The sequence below is a fragment of the Panulirus ornatus genome, chromosome 56 (assembly GCF_036320965.1).
Source record: "Panulirus ornatus isolate Po-2019 chromosome 56, ASM3632096v1, whole genome shotgun sequence".
Classification (NCBI taxonomy): Eukaryota; Metazoa; Arthropoda; class Malacostraca; order Decapoda; family Palinuridae; genus Panulirus; species Panulirus ornatus.
Window position 1 is genome coordinate 25430293 of NC_092279.1, and position 21144 is coordinate 25451436.

Sequence of the window (21144 nt, forward strand, 5' to 3'; positions counted from 1 at the left end):
ACAAAGGCAAAGGGGATAAGAGTGAGTGCTCAAATTACAGAGGTATAAGTTTGTTGAGTATTCCTGGTAAATTATATGGGAGGGTATTGATTGAGAGGGTGAAGGCATGTACAGAGCATCAGATTGGGGAAGAGCAGTGTGGTTTCAGAAGTGGTAGAGGATGTGTGGATCAGGTGTTTGCTTTGAAGAATGTATGTGAGAAATACTTAGAAAAGCAAATGGATTTGTATGTAGCATTTATGGATCTGGAGAAGGCATATGATAGAGTTGATAGAGATGCTCTGTGGAAGGTATTAAGAATATATGGTGTGGGAGGAAAGTTGTTAGAAGCAGTGAAAAGTTTTTATCGAGGATGTAAGGCATGTGTACGTGTAGGAAGAGAGGAAAGTGATTGGTTCTCAGTGAATGTAGGTTTGCGGCAGGGGTGTGTGATGTCTCCATGGTTGTTTAATTTGTTTATGGATGGGGTTTTTAGGGAGGTAAATGCAAGAGTTTTGGAAAGAGGGGCAAGTATGAAGTCTGTTGGGGATGAGAGAGCTTGGGAAGTGAGTCAGTTGTTGTTCGCTGATGATACAGCGCTGGTGGCTGATTCATGTGAGAAACTGCAGAAGCTGGTGACTGAGTTTGGAAAAGTGTGTGGAAGAAGAAAGTTAAGAGTAAATGTGAATAAGAGCAAGGTTATTAGGTACAGTAGGGTTGAGGGTCAAGTCAATTGGGAGGTGAGTTTGAATGGAGAAAAACTGGAGGAAGTGAAGTGTTTTAGATATCTGGGAGTGGATCTGGCAGCGGATGGAACCATGGAAGCGGAAGTGGATCATAGGGTGGGGGAGGGGGCGAAAATTCTGGGGGCCTTGAAGAATGTGTGGAAGTCGAGAACATTATCTCGGAAAGCAAAAATGGGTATGTTTGAAGGAATAGTGGTTCCAACAATGTTGTATGGTTGCGAGGCGTGGGCTATGGATAGAGTTGTGCGCAGGAGGATGGATGTGCTGGAAATGAGATGTTTGAGGACAATGTGTGGTGTGAGGTGGTTTGATCGAGTGAGTAACGTAAGGGTAAGAGAGATGTGTGGAAATAAAAAGAGCGTGGTTGAGAGAGCAGAAGAGGGTGTTTTGAAGTGGTTTGGGCACATGAAGAGGATGAGTGAGGAAAGATTGACCAAGAGGATATATGTGTCGGAGGTGGAGGGAACAAGGAGAAGAGGGAGACCAAATTGGAGGTGGAAAGATGGAGTGAAAAAGATTTTGTGTGATCGGGGCCTGAGCATGCAGGAGGGTGAAAGGAGGGCAAGGAATATAGTGAATTGGAGCGATGTGGTATACCGGGGTTGACGTGCTGTCAGTGGATTGAAGCAGGGCATGTGAAGCGTCTGGGGTAAACCATGGAAAGCTGTGTAGGTATGTATATTTGCGTGTGTGGACGTATGTATATACATGTGTATGGGGGGCCCCCCCCCCCATACACATTTCTTTCGTCTGTTTCCTTGCGCTACCTCGCAAACGCGGGAGACAGCGACAAAGTATAATAAAAAATATAAATAAATATATATATATATATATATATTTTATATATATATATATATATATATATATATATATATATCTTTTATATATATATATATATATATATATCTTTCATACTATTCGCCATTTCCCGCGTTAGCGAGGTAGCGTTAAAAACAGAGGACTGGGCCTTTGAGGGAATATTCTCACCTGGCCCCCTTCTCTGCTCCTTCTTTTGGAAAATTAAAAAAAAAAAAAAAACGAGGAGAGAATTTCTAGCCATCCGCTCCCTCCCTTTTTAGTCGCCTTCTACAACACGCAGGGAATACGTGGGAAGAATTTTTTCTCCTCTATCCCCTATATATATATATATATATATATATATATATATATATATATATATATATATATAACCCGTCACATAGGATATATCAAAGCACGATATCACACTTAATTACTAAATTGAACGAAATTCCTTCAGTGACTTTACTACAACTTGGACCCTAACTGTGCCACTTTATGAGCAAATGGTTCAGCAATTCTCTTGTAAGGCCAGGAACGCAAGTTTATTCGAAACCCTACTTTTAAGGGCGGGCAGAAGAGAAAACGAGGGTCTACTTCAGGGTAAGGAAGGAAAGAAAACGATGGGCTACTTTAAGGTCAAGATTATATAAGTCTACGATACCCTACTTTCAGGAACAGAACAAGCTTCTACTTAAAGGTCAAATAAGTAAACGAAGTTCTAATCTATGATCATACAGCAACGAAAACGATGTTTTACTCTCGCGAGAGGGACAGAAAACGTAGTTCTCCTTTAAAACCAGGAAGGAAAGAAAACGAGAATCTACCTAAAGGGCAGGAAGTAAAGAAAACGTTGTTCTGCTTTAATATCAGGAAGGAAAGAAGACGAGATACTGCTCAAACGTCAGCCTGTAAAGAAAACGTTGTTCTGCTTTAATGTCAGGGAGGAAAGAAAACGAGACACTACTTAAAAGCCAAGGGAAGAAAACGAAGTTCTTCAAGGACACAAAATAAATGAAAATAAAGCCAAAATTTCAGGTCCGGATGATGAGGGTTCGAGGCACGACTCACTATTATCAATACGGTAAATTCAGAAGGCTTTTTTTTTTCCTCATTCAGTTATCAAAACATTTATGAAATCATGAAGTGATATATTTCCATTGTTTAAATGTTTGCATATCTCTTTTTTTTTCCCCCTCCTCCTTTGTTAGTTCATGAGCACACCCTTTGAGGCTTCATAAATGAAAACAAAAAAAATTATTTAGAATGGATAATTGTGTGGCTGTTCTGGGAATGACGGGCGGCTTTTTGCTAATGATGATTTCCCTCGTTATGGATTGATGAATGGGGGAGTAATACACGAGCTAAAGGATTTAACGAAAAATATTGAAAAATATCATAGAAAATGGAATATACAAACGAAAGCAGCGACGCGGAAAAAAAATCTTGTTTATATCCATTGTTTCTTTCTTTCTTTCTTCTTTTTTGCTTGCTTGCTTTTTTCTTCCTTTCTTTCGTCCTATTATTTCTGATATTTCCCAGAATCAGAATCGTCCCGGTATTTTACTACAATCATGTTATATCCCCCTGTATTTCCTTAGCACCATTTTCGTCCGTGCTTTTCCCAGTACCACTTTCGTCCCGGTATATCCTGCACTAGACAGAGAAACTAAGAAAAAAACCCGTCCATCAGTGTAAAGTTTGTGGTTACCTTGTCCCACGGTCGGCTGAAGGAAGGGCCGACACACAGCTACTGTGATACGCCACCATACTACGGTCATGGAAGCTCCACTTTTTTTGTCTACATTATTTACCCCTTGAAAACTGGTCTCAATAGAAAACGTGGCCTCAAACTCCTTCTGGCGTCCCGCTGAAGATATGTTAGAATAAAAATATAATGCATTTTCAAAATGAAGTAATAATTTGATTATGAACTCCATACGAGTTTTATAATTCTAATTCATTTTGAAAATAAAAATAGTCTAACAGTGAGCAACCAATAAAACTTTTAGAGGTCGTTTTCATCAAACTTTAAAACAGACTTTTATTCTTGCATTACGAAAAAAAAAATAAATTTAGTACATAGAGGCGAGGTCTAGTCACTTAAGCTACGGAAACTAGCCTCTCTATACGTTGGCTATTTGCAGACTGTTATAACTGACGCCAGTGTTGAACTTTTGAGTTCAATTTTCCTCACCGTCGATTTCTCGACCGAAATAAAACTTTCCACTTTTCACTACAGTTACGACAGCCTTCTGGACAGTTTTTTATTTTTTAACATCCACCAAGAGTGTCGGGGAAAAAGAGAGAAATTCCCCTCATTCCAATATTCTTACGTGATCATCGTTTTAAAATGGTTGTCCACCCAATTAATCACCATATTCTATAAATTAATTAATCTAAGTTTCGTAATAGGCGTCAGGGGAAATTCGGATGTGATCCACAGACGTACTGAGGGGGTGACTAATGAAATTGGGAGCTTCCTGGGAATGACGCGCAAGTACAGTGATCGCTGCCACACTGTGTCATAGTTTTGCGGAGTGGGATATATATAGGTAGGCTATGAACATGTCTTACTTCTTGAATCTTATTTCAAGAATGTCATATTTTTTTTCATTTGATTAACATTTTATATATAATATTGATTCTATGACCAGAGAATATATATCAGGAATTTTATACACAAAAAGACCGTTATAAATATTTTTTTCTTCGTTCGTTTTTAAATATTCACTTATGTCATTTTTTTTCCCTAGTGTCTTGCTAAAGTTTACATAACTCATGCAATATGATATTAACCCACTAAGACTCCTACCCACGCCGGGCCAGTCCCCTCAAGCGTCCTTCCCAAACCAAGAACCATTCTAATAACTAGGTTTTAAACTTGTGTGAATTACGGTGTTGGAGTTGGCCAACTTCCAACTTGTGATGACAAACTCAACCTTCAGCTGCAGACTTCACCATCCACGGAGGCCAAACATCCCTCCCACATTATGTCCAACTTCAGTTTTATCGATTAAAAAAGAAAATACTATATGTTTTTATGTTAATTACCATTTAAAATTAGAATTTTTATCGTATTTTTTCCATATTAATCTTTTATTTCCTTTTTTTTTTTTTTTGCGTTTACTTAAAAGTCACATATTTTTCTAGTTCATCTAATCCTAATATCGGTCATCAGCAAATCTATATTTTAATTAAGACTAAAATCACATTAATAGTTGTAATAATATTGAGCAATAAACTCTTCGGGTGACATTAAAAATAAACAAAAGAATAACCGTACATTTCTGTCAATCTCATCTGCAACCCTATACCACAGTATCAGTGATCCAACCCTATCAATGTTATCCAGTCGTGTTCAGGTTACTAGAGGCAGTGTTATACATGGCTGACCTACGACAGGAAGCAAGTCAGGCCTTTACATACCGTTATCAAATCGTCTTTTAACTTAAGCTCGAGACTGTAAACATTTAGTTAGGGTTCTGGGTCAGTCGGTTAACTTAACGAACGGAAGATCTTAATCCACGTTCAATACCGTTATCAAATCGTCTTTTAACATAAGCTCGAGACTGTAAACATTTAGTTAGGTTTTCTGGGTCAGTCGGTTAACTAAACGAACGGAAGATCTTAATCCACGTTTAATACCGTTATCAAATCGTCTTTTAACTTAAGCTCGAGACTGTAAACATTTAGTTAGGTTTATGGGTCAGTCGGTTAACTTAACGAACGGAAGATCTTATTCCACGTTCAATACCGTTATCAAATCGTCTTTTAACATAAGCTCGAGACTGTAAACATTTAGTTAGGTTTTCTGGGTCAGTCGGTTAACTAAACGAACGGAAGATCTTAATCCACGTTCAATACCGTTATCAAATCGTCTTTTAACATAAGCTCGAGACTGTAAACATTTAGTTAGGTTTATGGGTCAGTCGGTTAACTTAACGAACGGAAGATCTTAATCCACGTTCAATACCGTTATCAAATCGTCTTTTAACTTAAGCTCGAGACTATAAACATTTAGTTAGGTTTTCTGGGTCAGTCGGTTAACTTAACGAACGGAAGATCTTAATCCACGTTTAATACCGTTATCAAATCGTCTTTTAACATAAGCTCGAGACTGTAAACATTTAGTTAGGGTTCTGGGTCAGTCGGTTAACTTAACGAACGGAAGATCTTAATCCACGTTCAATACCGTTATCAAATCGTCTTTTAACATAAGCTCGAGACTGTAAACATTCAGTTAGGTTTTCTGGGTCAGTCGGTTAACTTAACGAACGGGAGGTGTTAATCCACGTTCACCCACCAAGATTACTTCCCTCCCAAGCACCACCGGAACACTACGTACGGCCTCACAGCAACGCTCGGTGACCGCCAACGCAAGTGTGGATATTCCGAGGCTCTTTTTAAAGACACTCCAAATGTCCCTCAAACATCCTTCAGGATTTCCCCCGAAGCTTTTACCACAATCCACCAAGAGCCTCTTTCCTAAATCCACCGACAGTCTCGTAAACTTTCCCCACCAGGCCCTGCCCGAGCTGTAAGCCCTCTCCACCACTCTCTGGCCTTCCCTCCCTCCCTCCCACCCACCCACACACACACACACACACACACACACACACAGGCCCTCCCGCCCCAGGCAGCGGCCCATCCACCCCGCTATACCCCACTACTTCATTCACACACGTACAATTCTTTCATTCTCCCTTCCTCATTTCCCTTATTCCCCAACTGCCTTTTCCCTACTTACCCAATTCCCAGTTGGCCTATTCCCTGGTCATGTCATTCCCTAGCTCCCTCATTCCCCAGCCCGCCTCACTTCCCACGGTTCCTCATTCAACAGGTCCCTCATTCCTAGCGCTCCCTCAGTCTACAGATCCCTCATTCCTATCTCATTCACTTCCCACTCTCACCAATTCACCTAACTACCTCGTTCTCCACATTTCCTTATTCCTGCAACACCTCCAGTACAGTCCTGCAACACCCACGGACACCTGCAACACCCACGGACACCTGCAACACCTGCAGGACAGTCCTGCAACACCCACGGACACCTGCAACACCCACGGACACCTGCAACACCTGCAGGACAGTCCTGCAACACCCACGGACACCTGCAACACCTGCAGGACAGTCCTGCAACACCCACGGACACCTGCAACACCCACGGACACCTGCAACACCCATGGACACCTGCAACACCTGCAGGACAGTCCTGCAACACCAACGGACACCTGCAACACCTGCAGGACAGTCCTGCAACACCCACGGACACCTGCAACACCCACGGACACCTGCAACACCCATGGACACCTGCAACACCTGCAGGACAGTCCTGCAACACCAACGGACACCTGCAACACCCACGGACACCTGCAACACCTGCAGGACAGTCATGCAACACCCACGGACACCTGCAACACCTGCAGGACAGTCCTGCAACACCAACGGACACCTGCAACACCCACGGACACCTGCAACACCTGCAGGACAGTCCTGCAACACCCACGGACACCTGCAACACCCACGGACACCTGCAACACCCACGGACACCTGTAACACCTGCAGGACAGTCCTGCAACACCCACGGACACCTGCAACACCTGCAGGACAGTCCTGCAACACCCACGGACACCTGCAACACCCACGGACACCTGCAACACCTGCAGGACAGTCCTGCAACACCCACGGACACCTGCAACACCCACGGGACAGTCCAACGACACCCGTGGACCTGCAACACCTACAGACCCACATCAAGCCAACCACCACCTAGCGACGCTTACAACCGTAAACATAGTTCATGTTGAATGACCAGGCAGGACCCAGCAGTGCCAAGTACACACACACACACACACACACACACACACACACACACACACACACACACATCACTATACACCACACAGCAGTGCCTCACTTACCTCCAGCAGTGACAAAACTCGCTATTTCCTACGATGTTTCCAGTAACGGGGTCCAGTGATGACTCGAACACGAATTCGCCCGCTCGTCCATGACGTAAAGACTCAGGCGCATTGTTGTTCACGTTTTCTATCTCTCTGTGTGTCTCCTGGTGATAAATAAACATATACACACACTTTCTTCTGTTCTCTTGTTCAATCTTATGTTCTTAGAGCACTGAGGAGTTTACCACGACAGAGTCCGCGCCTCACGTCATGTGGGTACGAAAATGTTCTTTTCTTCCTCCCTCCCGCGGCTCTTGTGGTGATGATGGCCTGGCGCACACACAGATCCTGACACACCAACGACCAGAGAGCAAACTGGTGAAGTAATCCTCGTCCCGGGGGGCAGACGGCGCGGAAAAAAAAGGTAGTGTTTCGAATCTGCTCGTTCTCGAACCACTGAAGCTTCGGCAGGGAGGGGGTTCAAAGTTAACGGTCCGAGCGATGGCGGTGAAGCATCATTATTGCTGGTGACGCATTCTGCAAGTCAACGGTTAATTAACGGTTGGGTAGTCGACTACATACATTACTTACTTCCAACCCCACTTAGAGACATTAATCTTTTAATACGGTATTATGACGCGTTGTACAGAACAATAGTGAAGTAATTATGAGGGGGAAAAATACAGTGTTGTGTGAGAGGATATGACGTAGCGAAGCCGTGTTTCAATCCAGGGATCGGGAGGTAATTAGTAGCTCGTTACTTCCCCGCGTAATTGTGACGTCAAGCGTGAGTCGAAAAAACTCTCGTTTTCTTTCAAGGCGTCACGCCGTCAATTCAAAAATTTCTTTCTTTTTTTTTTTTCTACTGCTAATAATATTCTCCTTCACACCACACTCATTTTAATGGTTCACGTATATATCATTTCTTAAATATGTCTATTACTTTCAATCGTAAGACTGATCGTAATATTTTCCTTTAGTAAAAAGTTATCAAATAATGTTCATATCTACTATCAAACAATCAATTTAGCAGACGACGTTTCTCCGTGTACTAATGGCATTGTGAGCGTCTGTTTACCTTCGTTGTTTGCTGAAGATACGAAGGTGATGTGATCGTGTTTACCCGGGCCCTTAGATGGCCGTCCGAGAGAGAGAGAGAGAGAGAGAGAGAGAGAGAGAGAGAGAGAGAGAGAGAGAGAGAGAGAGAGATACAAAAAAAAGGGAGAGATCATCTCTTATCTCACTCAGCTACTTGCTGAGCGGGCTCCAATGAGAGACAGGGACTTCCCATGACCCCCCCACACACACCCACACTCCCACACCCACAAGGGCCTTGCCATTTCTTCCCTCCCCCTTCCTACCCCCCCCCCCCCCACCCACCGAGAGACGAGAGACACCTGGCATCTCCCTCAGCCACATGGAACTCCCCCCAGGTGATGATGGGCCATGGGGGAAATCTCCCCCCCAAGGGAGATATTCCCCAAGGATATTCCCCCTCAAAGGCCCAGTCCTCTGTTCTTAACGCTACCTCGCTAACGCGGGAAATGGCGAATAGTTTGAAAAAAAAAAATATTCCTTTTACTTCAATTAATCAATTTAAAGGTGGGGGAAAAAAAAAAGTTATTTGGTGGAGATTAATTTCCCGTCTTTCCCTGGAATTAATTACCACCCCAGACATGTTTACAACAGGCTCTGGGATTTCTATTTCCATCTCTCTGCTTATTTCCCGTACAACCTCAGTAAACAAAGGGATAAATCAAGTTACATTTACGAACATCCTGTTCAATGTGACACATTTCCTTACGTAATTTTTAAATCCTATCTAAATATAAACATATCTTGCTCTATCTTTTACGCGAAGGTGTAAATTAGGTTAAATCTTACATATTTCATCACAACGTGTACACAACCTTGTAAATCAACGTGTACACAACTTTGTAAATCAACGAGTACACAAACTTGTAAATCAACGTGTACACAACTTTGTAAATCAACGTGTACACAACCTTGTAAATCAACGTGTACACAACTTTGTAAATCAACGTGTACACAACCTTGTAAATCAACGTGTACACAACTTTGTAAATCAACGTGAACACAACCTTGTAAATCAACGTGTACACAACTTTGTAAATCAACGTGTACACAACCTTGTAAATCAACGTGTACACAACTTTGTAAATCAACGTGTACACAACTTTGTAAATCAACGTGTACACAACCTTGTAAATCAACGTGTACACAACCTTGTAAATCAACGTGTACACAACTTTGTAAATCAACGAGTACACAACCTTGTAAATCGACGTGTATACAACCTTGCAAATCGACGTGTACACAACCTTGTAAATCAACGTGTACACAACCTTGTAAATCAACGTGTACACAACATTGTAAATCAACGTGTACACAACATTGTAAATCAACGTGTACACAACATTGTAAATCAACGTGTACACAACCTTGTAAATCAACGTGTACACAACATTGTAAATCAACGTGTACACAACCTTGTAAATCAACGTGTACACAACCTTGTAAATCAACGTGTACACAACATTGTAAATCAACGTGTACACAACATTGTAAATCAACGTGTACACAACGCTGTAAATCAACGTGTACACAACCTTGTAAATCAACGCGTACACAACCCTGTAAATCAACGTGTACACAACATTGTAAATCAACGTGTACACAACTTTGTAAATCAACGAGTACACAACCTTGTAAATCAACGTGCACACAACCTTGTAAATCAACGTGTACACAACCCTGTAAATCAACATGCACACAACTCTGTAAATCAACGTGTACACAACCCTGTAAACCGTGTTGAATCGCACACACACCCGTGTTTTTTTCCCTAGGTGTTACCGGACTCCACCTGTAAGGAGCATTACACCGCGTGGGGAAGTTTACCGCTAGTGTGGTTGTATCGGTAGTTAGGAAAGTCTCGTGAGAGAACTTGCCACACGCTGAAGAAGGAAGCCACATTTCCCTGCTACTGGACGTAGCGTAGCCATGGCCCCTCAGGAATTAATTTCGGTTCCCCTCTTCTCCTTCGTCTTGAGAACTTGACAAAAATTATTTATCTTTCACAAGTTTGTTTTTTTCCTTCCTTCTCTCTCTCTCTCTCTCTCTCTCTCTCTCTCTCTCTCTCTCTCTCTCTCTCTCTCTCTCTCGACTGGAGAGAGAGAGAGAGAGAGAGAGAGAGAGAGAGAGAGAGAGAGGCCACGCCAGACCCACTGACCAGGCCTACGCGCAGCTGTCTACCACGACCACCACAGATCAGGGGGGAGGGGGGGAGTCGTCCACCGTAATCATCTCTACGACCTGCAGGGATCAGGGGTCAGGGCCTGAGTCAGGGTCGTTGGGCAGCGCAGGGCAAAGGGGCGCTATCCTGCCTTGGATGAAAGTCTCGGTACGACCCTTGAGCACGACGGCACGACCCCTTGAGGAAGACTACGATCCTTCAGCACGACGGTACGACCGTTGAGCACGAAGGTACGATCCTTGAGCACGACGGTACACGACCCTTGAGCACGACGGTACGACCCTTGAGCACGACGGTACACGACCCTTGAGCACGACGGTACGACCCTTGAGCACGACGGTACGATCCTTGAGCACGACGGTACGGCCCTTGAGCACGACGGTACGATCCTTGAGCACGACGATACGACCCTTGAGCACGACGGTCCGACCCCTGAGCACGACGGTACGATCCTTGAGCACGACGGTACGATCCTTGAGCACGACGGTACGACCCTTGAGCCCGACGGTACGATCCTTGAGCACGACGGTACGATCCTTGGGCACGACGGTACGACCCTTGAGCACGACGGTACGATCCTTGAGCACGACGGTACGATCCTTGAGCACGACGGTACGACCCTTGAGCACGACGGTACGACCCTTGAGCACGATGGTACGACCCTTGAGCACGACGGTACGACCCTTGAGCACGACGGTACGATCCTTGAGCACGAAGGTACGACCCTGGAGCACGACGGTACGATCCTTGAGCACGATGATACGACCCTTGAGCACGACGGTACGACCCTTGAGCACGACGGTACGATCCTTCAGCACGACGGTACGACCCCTGAGCACAACGGTACGACCCTTGAGCACGACGGTACGAACCTTGAGCACGACGGTAAGAACCTTGAGTTACCCTTAAGCACGATGGTTAAGAATGATGGCCTTGGCCTTCGACCTGACCCATACGGATAAGGTCAAAGGCCAGTTCAGTCATAGTCAAGGGTCGTGCCGTCGTGCTCAAGGGTCGTACCGTCGTGCTCAAGGGTCGCACTGTCTTCCTCAAGGGTCGTACCGTCGTGCTCAAGGGTCGTACCGTCTTCCTCAAGGGGTCGTACCGTCGTGCTCAAGGGTCGTACCGTCTTCCTCAAGGGGTCGTACCGTCGTGCTCAAGGGTCGTACCGTCTTCCTCAAGGGGTCGTACCGTCGTGCTCAAGGGTCGTACCGTCCTCTGAGCCTTTCCGTACACCAAACTAAGCCTATAGCCTGAGCCTCCCCTCCTCCTCCTCCTCCTCCTCCTCCACCACCCTCGCCCAGCTGTCAACCCTCACCCGCCTTCCCCCCTGACCGTTTGACCTTAATCCTCCCCTCTCCTCCCCTCTTCCTCCTCCCCTCACCCCACAACGTGACCTCCTCCCCTCAAAGTGTGATGCCTCTTATGAGGCGCGGTACGTTCAGAAGAGGCCGTGCCAGGCCTACCCTAGGTACGTTCGGAAACGTAGGGTACCTAGGGTACGACTAATGGGTACGGTACGTTCAATACTGTACCTGCCGTAGGCTACGTTCAAAAAGCGTAACCCAAAGGGGTACGGTACGTTCATAAATAATGTACCTGGCGTACGGTACGTTCGGAAGTGTACCATGAGTACGGTACGTTCAAAAATGCTGTACCTGGAGTACGGTACGTTCATAAATGCTGTACTTGGCGTACGGTACGTTCGGAAGTGTACCATGAGTACGGTACGTTCAAAAATGCTGTACCTGGAGTACGGTACGTTCATAAATGCTGTACTTGGCGTACGGTACGTTCATAAATGCTGTACTTGGCGTACGGTACGTTCGGAAGTGTACCATGAGTACGGTACGTTCATAAATGCTGTACCTGGAGTACGGTACGTTCATAAATGCTGTACCTGGCGTACGGTACGTTCATAAATGCTGTACCTAGCGTACGGTACGTACGAAAATACTGTAATTAGGTAGAGAATGCCACAAGAAAAAAAAGGAAAAAAACGCACCCCGGACGGTGCGTTCAAAAACTCTCGTACCTAAGGTACGGTACGTCACGAAAAATCAAGTGTACCTGGAATGCGGTACACGGAGAGAAGACACACAAGGAGCGGTCGACACATCGTGTGAAAACTTAGAAAAAAAAAACGAGAAAAATAAAAATTATCCACGCCACTTTGGCTTCCATCTTACATTGATGGACCCTGTACCTTGGCTTAATGATATGCAAATATGCCTCCCTCCCTCTCTCCTCCCTGAGCAGTGGCGCCAGTAGGCTTACAAAGGAGAACAACAGAAATCACCCATGATTCCCTCCCCTTCCATCCACGAAGATCGCCGAAACCATTCAATATTTTCTTGTGGCGGCGCGCGTGAGAATATTCGCCCCCCAGATATTCCCTCAAACACACCTCACACACCTCACCACACACCCTCCATCCCACCAATATGCAGCTATCAAGTTACACAATTACATTTAACTGAGCAGTGACTGGAAAGGTATGGTTTCCCAGGCCACTGGAAATACTACCCCATTGCTGGACCTCTCTACTGAACACGACACTGGGGAGAGAGAGAGAGAGAGAGAGAGAGAGAGAGAGAGAGAGAGAGAGAGAGAGAGAGAGAGAGAGAGAGAGAGAGAGAGATGACCCTCCCACACTTGCCGACCCTCCCTCCTCAGCCCTGAGCCAGCCCTGGTTAACCACACTTCAGCCATCATCCATCCATCCATCAGCCAGCCAAAAATCATCCATATCAGCCATCGTCAGCCAGCCCAGGCCATCATGACAGCCCCAGCCATCATCAGCCAATCTCATTTCATCATCAGCCAGCTTCATCCATCATTAACGAGCCCAAGCCATCGTCAGGCCAGCCCCAGCCATCATTAGCCAGCCCCAGCCATCATCAGCCAGCCCCAGCCATCATCAGCAAGCCCCTAGCCATCGTCAGCCAGCCCCAGTCATCATCAGCCAACTCCAGCCATCATCAGCCAGCCCCAGCCATCATCAGCCAGCTCAGCGCTTCACAATACGACCGCCAAGTTGACAAGAGATTGCTTATTTCCACCTCATATCCTGCACCTCCAGCATGTTGTGTTATGGTATGTCTGTCTGGCTCTGTCTGTGCTGGTGTGTCTGTGCGTGGTCTGTGTCTTTGTGGCTCTGTCTGTGCTGGTGTGTCTGTGCGTGGTCTGTGTCTTTGTGGCTCTGTCTGTGCTGGTGTGTCTGTGCGTGGTCTGTGTCTGTGTGGCTCTGTCTGTGCTGGTGTGTCTGTGCGTGGTCTGTGTCTTTGTGACTCTGTCTGTGCTGGTGTGTCTGTGCGTGGTCTGTGTCTGTGTGGCTCTGTCTGTGCTGGTGTGTCTGTGCGTGGTCTGTGTTTGTGTGGCTCTGTCTGTGCTGGTGTGTCTGTGCGTGGTCTGTGTCTGTGTGGCTCTGTCTGTGCTGGTGTGTCTGTGCGTGGTCTGTGTCTTTGTGGCTCTGTCTGTGCGTGGTCTGTGTCTGTGTGGCTCTGTCTGTGCAGGTGTGTCTGTGCGTGGTCTGTGTCTTTGTGGCTCTGTCTGTGCTGGTGTGTCTGTGCGTGGTCTGTGTCTGTGTGGCTCTGTCTGTGCTGGAGTGTCTGTGCGTGGTCTGTGTCTGTGTGGCTCTGTCTGCTGAGGTGTGTCTGTGCGTGGTCTGTGTCTGTGTGGCTCTGTCTGCGCAGGTGTGTCTGTGCGTGGTCTGTGTCTGTGTTTAATCACCTATTTGCACTGTACGGGTGAGGGAGTTCTACACTCATGGGGCGCCCCCATACACGACCCTGATACCACACAAATACTCCATCACATGTTTCCCTACAAGTTCCTGGCCTGCTATGGCCTCTTGTGCTCAACAATGCTGAACTGGTTCGCAAACTTTGAAAGTTGTGATCAACTCACCCCTTAGTCTTCTCTCTTGTCCTGGGGGAATTCATAACCACTATCTCTCCCCCCTCACAGTGTCACTCGGGTCTCTTACTACCAGTCTTATCTTTAGTGACCTCCCCTTGGACCTTGTTTTATCAATTCTTTATACTTCGTAAACTGTGGTGACCTAACATGAGAAGCAGTTTGCCAACTGTTTCCATATCGTCCCCTCCCACACAGGGGTAGTATAGCCTCTCCATCCAAGGAGTAACCACCCCTCTCTTCCCCACAGTTTCATAACCAGCCTCCTCTGAGGCAGCGTCAAAGGCTTTCCGGCACCTCAGGAACACACAGTCCACCCGACCTTCCACCTTACGTAAAACGAACCGCTCTCTCTCTCTCTCTCTCTCTCTCTCTCTCTCTCTCTCTCTCTCTCTCTCTCTCTCTCTCTCTCTCTCTCTGATATCACCCATCTGTATCTCGCTTCATGTTATCTTTTTGTCTTCATATACCAAGTAAATGTGTGTGTGTGTGTGTGTGTGTGTGTGTGTGTGTGTGTGTGTGTGTGTGTGTAGGCAGGCGGCTCAGCAGCACAGGCAAGACCTCCTCAATCCACTTTAATCACATTTTCTGTTGGGAATTTTCCTGGGGGATGGGGCGGGGTGGGGCAACGTCATGTGGGGGTGTATGTGGGTGTGTGTGTGTGTGTGTGTGTAAAGGTGTGACGTCATGAAGTGGTGGGGGAGAGGAGGTTGGACATGGGTTCGATGAAGGGGGAGGGGGGCAGCGATCCCCGTATATGTCCCCTGTGAGGATATAGAACATAGACAAGATGTGGGGGGGATGGGTGTATGCTTATAGAAGACCAACAAAGTTATATAAGAAATACCGTACTTGCATGAATGCGAATATATATATATATATATATATATATATATATATATATATATATATATATATATATATATATATATATATATATATATATATATATATATATATATATATAAGAAGCACATACATATGAGTGTATTTATAGACACACACACACACACACACACACACACACCTGGCTTAGTTGGTGTGTGTGTGTGTGTGTGTGTGTGTGTGTAAATATAAAAGGTTCACCAGTCAAGACAGCCCGAGTATAAAACTTTGCGTGACATATGAACCACAATCACACAAACACATAACCAGATCCCCAGCTCATACATCCACCCACACGACCAATCTCCTACCCACACGACCAGTCTCCCACCCACACAGCCATCCACGCCGTCACAGATCAATCGCCGCTAAGATACGACAATTCTGGATAGAGATGAGATGAAATATGAATTTCCTCGCTATGAGAGCAAGCACCGCCTTCTTTTTTGATCATTATTTCAAAAATGCACTTTTCTATTTCTCTTAAGGTGTACAGTAGCAATTTCAACTTTTTTCCGTGTTTCTGGTACTGTGTTGGATAACACATCCATAAAAAAGAAAAAAAATTCCAAGTCCGAAAAAGATTGAACGTGTTCGGTTTTATAGATATGTCTTTCAGTGGATCTGTCTGCGGCTTTGCTACCATACGCTGAATCCGCAGAAAAATGATACGGGGTCCCAATAGTTTTCAGGAATATGCAAAATATTCCTCACGAAATCCGACGGGAGCGTTTTTCTCAAAGGGTATCTCAGAGATAAGAAAACGAGCGTACTTTTTTTCTTTACTTTGTAATCAAACGAGTATATGAAAAAAGAAATTGAATGTATCAAAGCTTGGATACAGATGAGTGTAATCAAAGTCCTGAATTCAGTGTGGGACAACATCTGATAAGGAATGTGTGTACACTCGATGAATGCATCGCTTGCCAAGTCAAATAATTTTTGTTAGAGTATAGAGACTGTTCTGCTGAAGGACACAGTAACGTGGTGTGATGCTGACGAAGGCAGAAAAGTCGACACTACCCATCAGACTCTATCTAATGCCAATGGCATTTTGGATCCCTCACTAACCCAACCGCCCTCAAATAATCCCACTACCTGTGACGGTAACTCCATAGCCCCACTACCTGTGACGGTAACCCCATAGCCCTACTACCTGTGACGGTAAACCCATACCCCAACTACCTGTGACGGTAACCCCATAGCCCCATTACCTGTGGCAGTAACCCCATAGCCCCACTATCTGTGACGGTGACCCCATAGCCCCACTACCTGTGACGGTAACCCCATAGCCCACTACCTGTGATGGTAACCCCATAGCCCCACTACCTGTGACGGTGACCCCATAGCCCCATTACCTGTGACGGTAACCCCATAGCCCCACTACCTGTGACGGTAACCCCATAGCCCCACTACCTGTGACGGTAACCCCATAGCCCCACTACCTGTGACGGAAACCCCATACCCCACTACCTGTGACGGTAACCCCATAGCCCCACTACCTGTGACGGTAACCCCATAGCCCCACTACCTGTGACGGAAACCCCATAGCCCCAGTACCTGTGACGGAAACCCCATACCCCACTACCTGTGACGGTAACCCCATAGCCCTACTACCTGTGACGGTAACCCCATAGCCCCACTACCTGTGATGGTAACCCCATAGCCCACTACCTGTGACGGTAACCCCATAGCCCCACTACCTGTGACGGTAACCCCATAGCCCCACTACCTGTGATGGTAACCCCATAGCCCACTACCTGTGACGGTAACCCCATAGCCCCACTACCCGGGACATCATCCCTTAAAAAACCCACTACCTGTGACGTTCTTCGTAACGGGTACCCAACATCTGCTAATTAACTAAACACCTTTTTTCTTTCCCCCTCTTGTTAGGGGCGAGCGTCAGGCTTTCTTGCCTCTCACGCCGCTCGCCGTCAGCCGATGACGCGGGTAAAAAGCCACCTTTAATTAAGCGTTGACAGATTCACGCTAACTGAACGCGGCCACCCAGCCCCGTAAAAGAAGGCGAACAATGAGAACTTGTACGAGTGCGTTCTAATTCACCGCCATAAGCACCTCACTGAAGCCTATTATTTAGTCGTTTAAACAGCTTTGTCATAAACTAAACAACATTTCTAAATTGAACCTAACCGTTCGATCATGGCTGACCCACGGCTTGAAGTGAACTTTTAAATAAATTCATTCTTAAAATAAAGATCCAGAAATAATACTCCTATCAATATCTAAGAATTTAAACTCATTTATTATCCAAACTACAAGTATGAATTTAAACGTCCTTGAGACGTCCAAAAATATTATATTAACCGCTGTCAGTTAATAAGATCTGGAGATGCGAATTTGAGAGATATCAATATATAAAAACCCAACCCACATTGACAAAGATGTCACCGGGAGAAACCAGACATTAATATATATATATATATATATATATATATATATATATATATATATATATATATATATATATATATATATATATATATATATATATATATATATATATTATCATCGGGGATAGGAAAGAAAGAATACTTCCCACGTATTCCCTGCGTGTCGTAGAAGGCGACTAAAAGGGAAGGGAGCGGGGGGGCTGGAAATCCTCCCCTCTGTTTTTTTTTGTTTTTTTTTTTAATTTTCCAAAAGTAGGAACAGAGAAGGGGGACAGGTGAGGATATTCCCTCAAAGGCCCAGTCCTCTGCTCTTAATGCTACGTTCCTAACGCGGGAAATGGCGAATAGTATGAAAGAAAAAGATATATATATATTTATATATATATATATATATATATATATATATATATATATATATATATATATATATATATATATATATATATGCACCACCTTAAGCCAGGTATCCATTTATTAACCATTCCCCATGAAAGGAAGAACACCTGGTTCAGATACGATCTTACAGGCCAGTACACAAACCCATGCCGGCCCGTGCCGACTCATGGTCAGTACCGCTAGCCACTACATAGAGGACGGTAGTGTGCGCATGCGTGTCTACAATTTGTCTCTAGTTAAACGAAACGCACAAATTCTTAAAAATCAATCTATTTTTGTTTTATATCAGCTACTGATGGATTTGTTCAATCACTGGTGTGTCATGTACCTAAATTAATCCGCGAGGGATAGCCATCCAATACACAGTTCCCAAGTTACCGAAATCGTCACAATTACTCTACCTATATCTATCACCAAAACACAAAATCACTCATAAAACTTTACGAAAAATTGTATTTAATATTTAAGATGAAATATATTAAAACAAACTTCCCACAGGAGTCTTAGTAAGAAAGAAATAATATAAAGATTCCACATTGGTCTGACCCACTGTACACTCTAAATAAGCAGCCCCTGGAGGAGGTGGATCTCGCAAATTCTTATAAAAAATGGAATCAGCTTAGTGGGCTCTAAAAATAACTCGGGGAGGGGAAGGCAAATCCCCAGCAGGGAGGGAAGTTAGGACATTCTTAGCGGAGAGGGGAAGGGGGGGAGTAAAGGGGAAGAGAGAGATAGGGTCTCAGTCAACACTCAGCTAAGGGCAATATTCAAGGGGAATATTCAAGGGATATACCAAATGTAAGGTTAGGGAGACAAGACTATAGGATAATATATATATATATATATATATATATATATATATATATATATATATATATATATATATATATATATATATATATATATAAATAAATAAATATATATAATAAATAAATAAAATATATATATTCGAGTATAACAGGATGGGAAAGAATAGTTTATGGAAAGGATAAGCGAACGCTGAATGCATTTCAGAAAATGGCTGGCAAAACCTGATCAGTTAATCAGGGATCATTGTTGTGATAACACAGGTTGGACCGGTCCTTCAGCTGGACATACATACGTGCATCCGCGGGAGGAGGAGGAGATCAAGACCAAACGGTTTCCAGGTCCCTCCTCCTCCTTCTTCTCCTCCCCCCCAGCCAGACATGCCCCTCCCCACCCAGCCTCCCCCACAAGTCTTGTTAGGGGAGAAATGAGACCGACCCCTGCCTGCCATCCACTTACGGCCGGTCACCCTCTCCCCCAGATAAGCCCGGCTGGTCCACTATCACGGCCTGATGCTCCCGCCCACCATGGAATAAGACTCCCTGTGAATGTCTGTGTAGACAACCAGCTGCATGAATCTCAAACATCCCATACCAGCCATTGGATTATGATTTCAATTCATATATATATATATATATATATATATATATATATATATATATATATATATATATATATATATATATATATATATATATATATATTCATTTATCTATCAATCATACTTTGTTGCTGTCTACCACGTTAGCGAAGTAACGCAAGGAAACAGACGAAAGAGCGGCCCAACCCACCCACATATACATGTATATACATAAACGTCTACACACGCACATATACATACCTATACATTTCAAAGTATACGGACATATACATACACAGACATATACATATATACACCTGTACATATTCATACATGCTACCTTCATCCATTTTCGCCACCACCCCGCCACACATTATGAAATGGCACACCCTATCCCCGCTTGCGTGTGAGGTAGTGCTAGGAAAAGACAACAAAGGCCACATTCGTTCACACTCAGTCTCTAGCTGTCATGTGTAATGCACCAAGACCACAGCTCCCTTTCCACATCCAGGCCCCACAAAACTTTCCATGGTTTACCCCAGACGCTTCACATGCCCTGGTTCAATCCATTGACAGCACGTCGACACCGGTATATCACATCGTTCCAATTCACTCTGTTCCTTGCACGCCTTTCACCCTCCTGTATGTTCAGGCCCCGATCGCCTAAAATCTTTTTCACTCCATCTTTCCACCTCCAATTTGTTCTCCCACTTCCCGTTCCCTTCACCTGTGACACATATATCCTCTTTGTCAATCTTTCCTCACTCATCCTCTCCAGGTGACCAAACCACTTCAATACACCCTCCTCCGCTCTCTCAACCACACTGTTTTTATTACCACACATCTCCCTCACCCTCTCATTACGTACTCGATCAAACCACCTCACACCAGATATTGTCCTCAAACATCTTATTTCTAACACATCAACCCTCGTCCGCGCAACCCTATCTATAGCCCATGCCTCACAACCATGTAACATTGCTAGAAACACTATTCCTTCAAACATACCCATTTTTGCTTTGTGAGATAATGTTCTCGCCTTCCACACATTCTTCAAAGTTCCCAGAACCTTCGCCCCCTCCCCCAGACTGTGACTCACTTCCGCTTCCATGGTTCCATCCGCTGCCAAATCCACTCCCAGATATCTAAAACACTTCACTTCCTCCAGTTTTTCTCCATTCAAACTTACCTCAACCCTACTGAACCTAATAACCTTGCTCTTATTCACATTTACTCTCAACTTTCTTCTTTCACACACTTTACCAAACTCAGTCACCAGCTTCTGCAGTTTCTCACATGAATCAGCCACCAGCGTTGTATCATCAGCGAACAACAACTGACTCACTTCCCAAGCTCTCTCATCCACAACAGATTGCATACTTGCCCCTCTTTCTAAAACTCTTGCATTCACCTCAATAACAACCCCATCCATAAACAA

At 44.7% G+C, this 21144-nt stretch overlaps 1 protein-coding gene across 9 annotated transcripts in view; it reads right to left on the reverse strand.

The window, feature by feature from the left end:
* Positions 1-21144, reverse strand: part of LOC139766023 (uncharacterized) — a 423019-nt gene that overhangs the window by 389726 nt on the left and 12149 nt on the right. Inside the window, exon 1 of one of the 9 annotated variants that reach the window (XM_071694128.1) lies at positions 7448-7998. The exons of 7 other annotated variants lie outside the window; for them this stretch is intronic. In XM_071694128.1, coding sequence (XP_071550229.1) covers positions 7448-7611 — 164 coding nt within the window. In that variant the 5' untranslated portion in view covers positions 7612-7998. Of the gene's footprint in view, positions 1-7447; positions 7999-21144 lie in introns of those variants that run through there. One more of the 9 variants, XM_071694135.1, reaches the window with a different exon arrangement.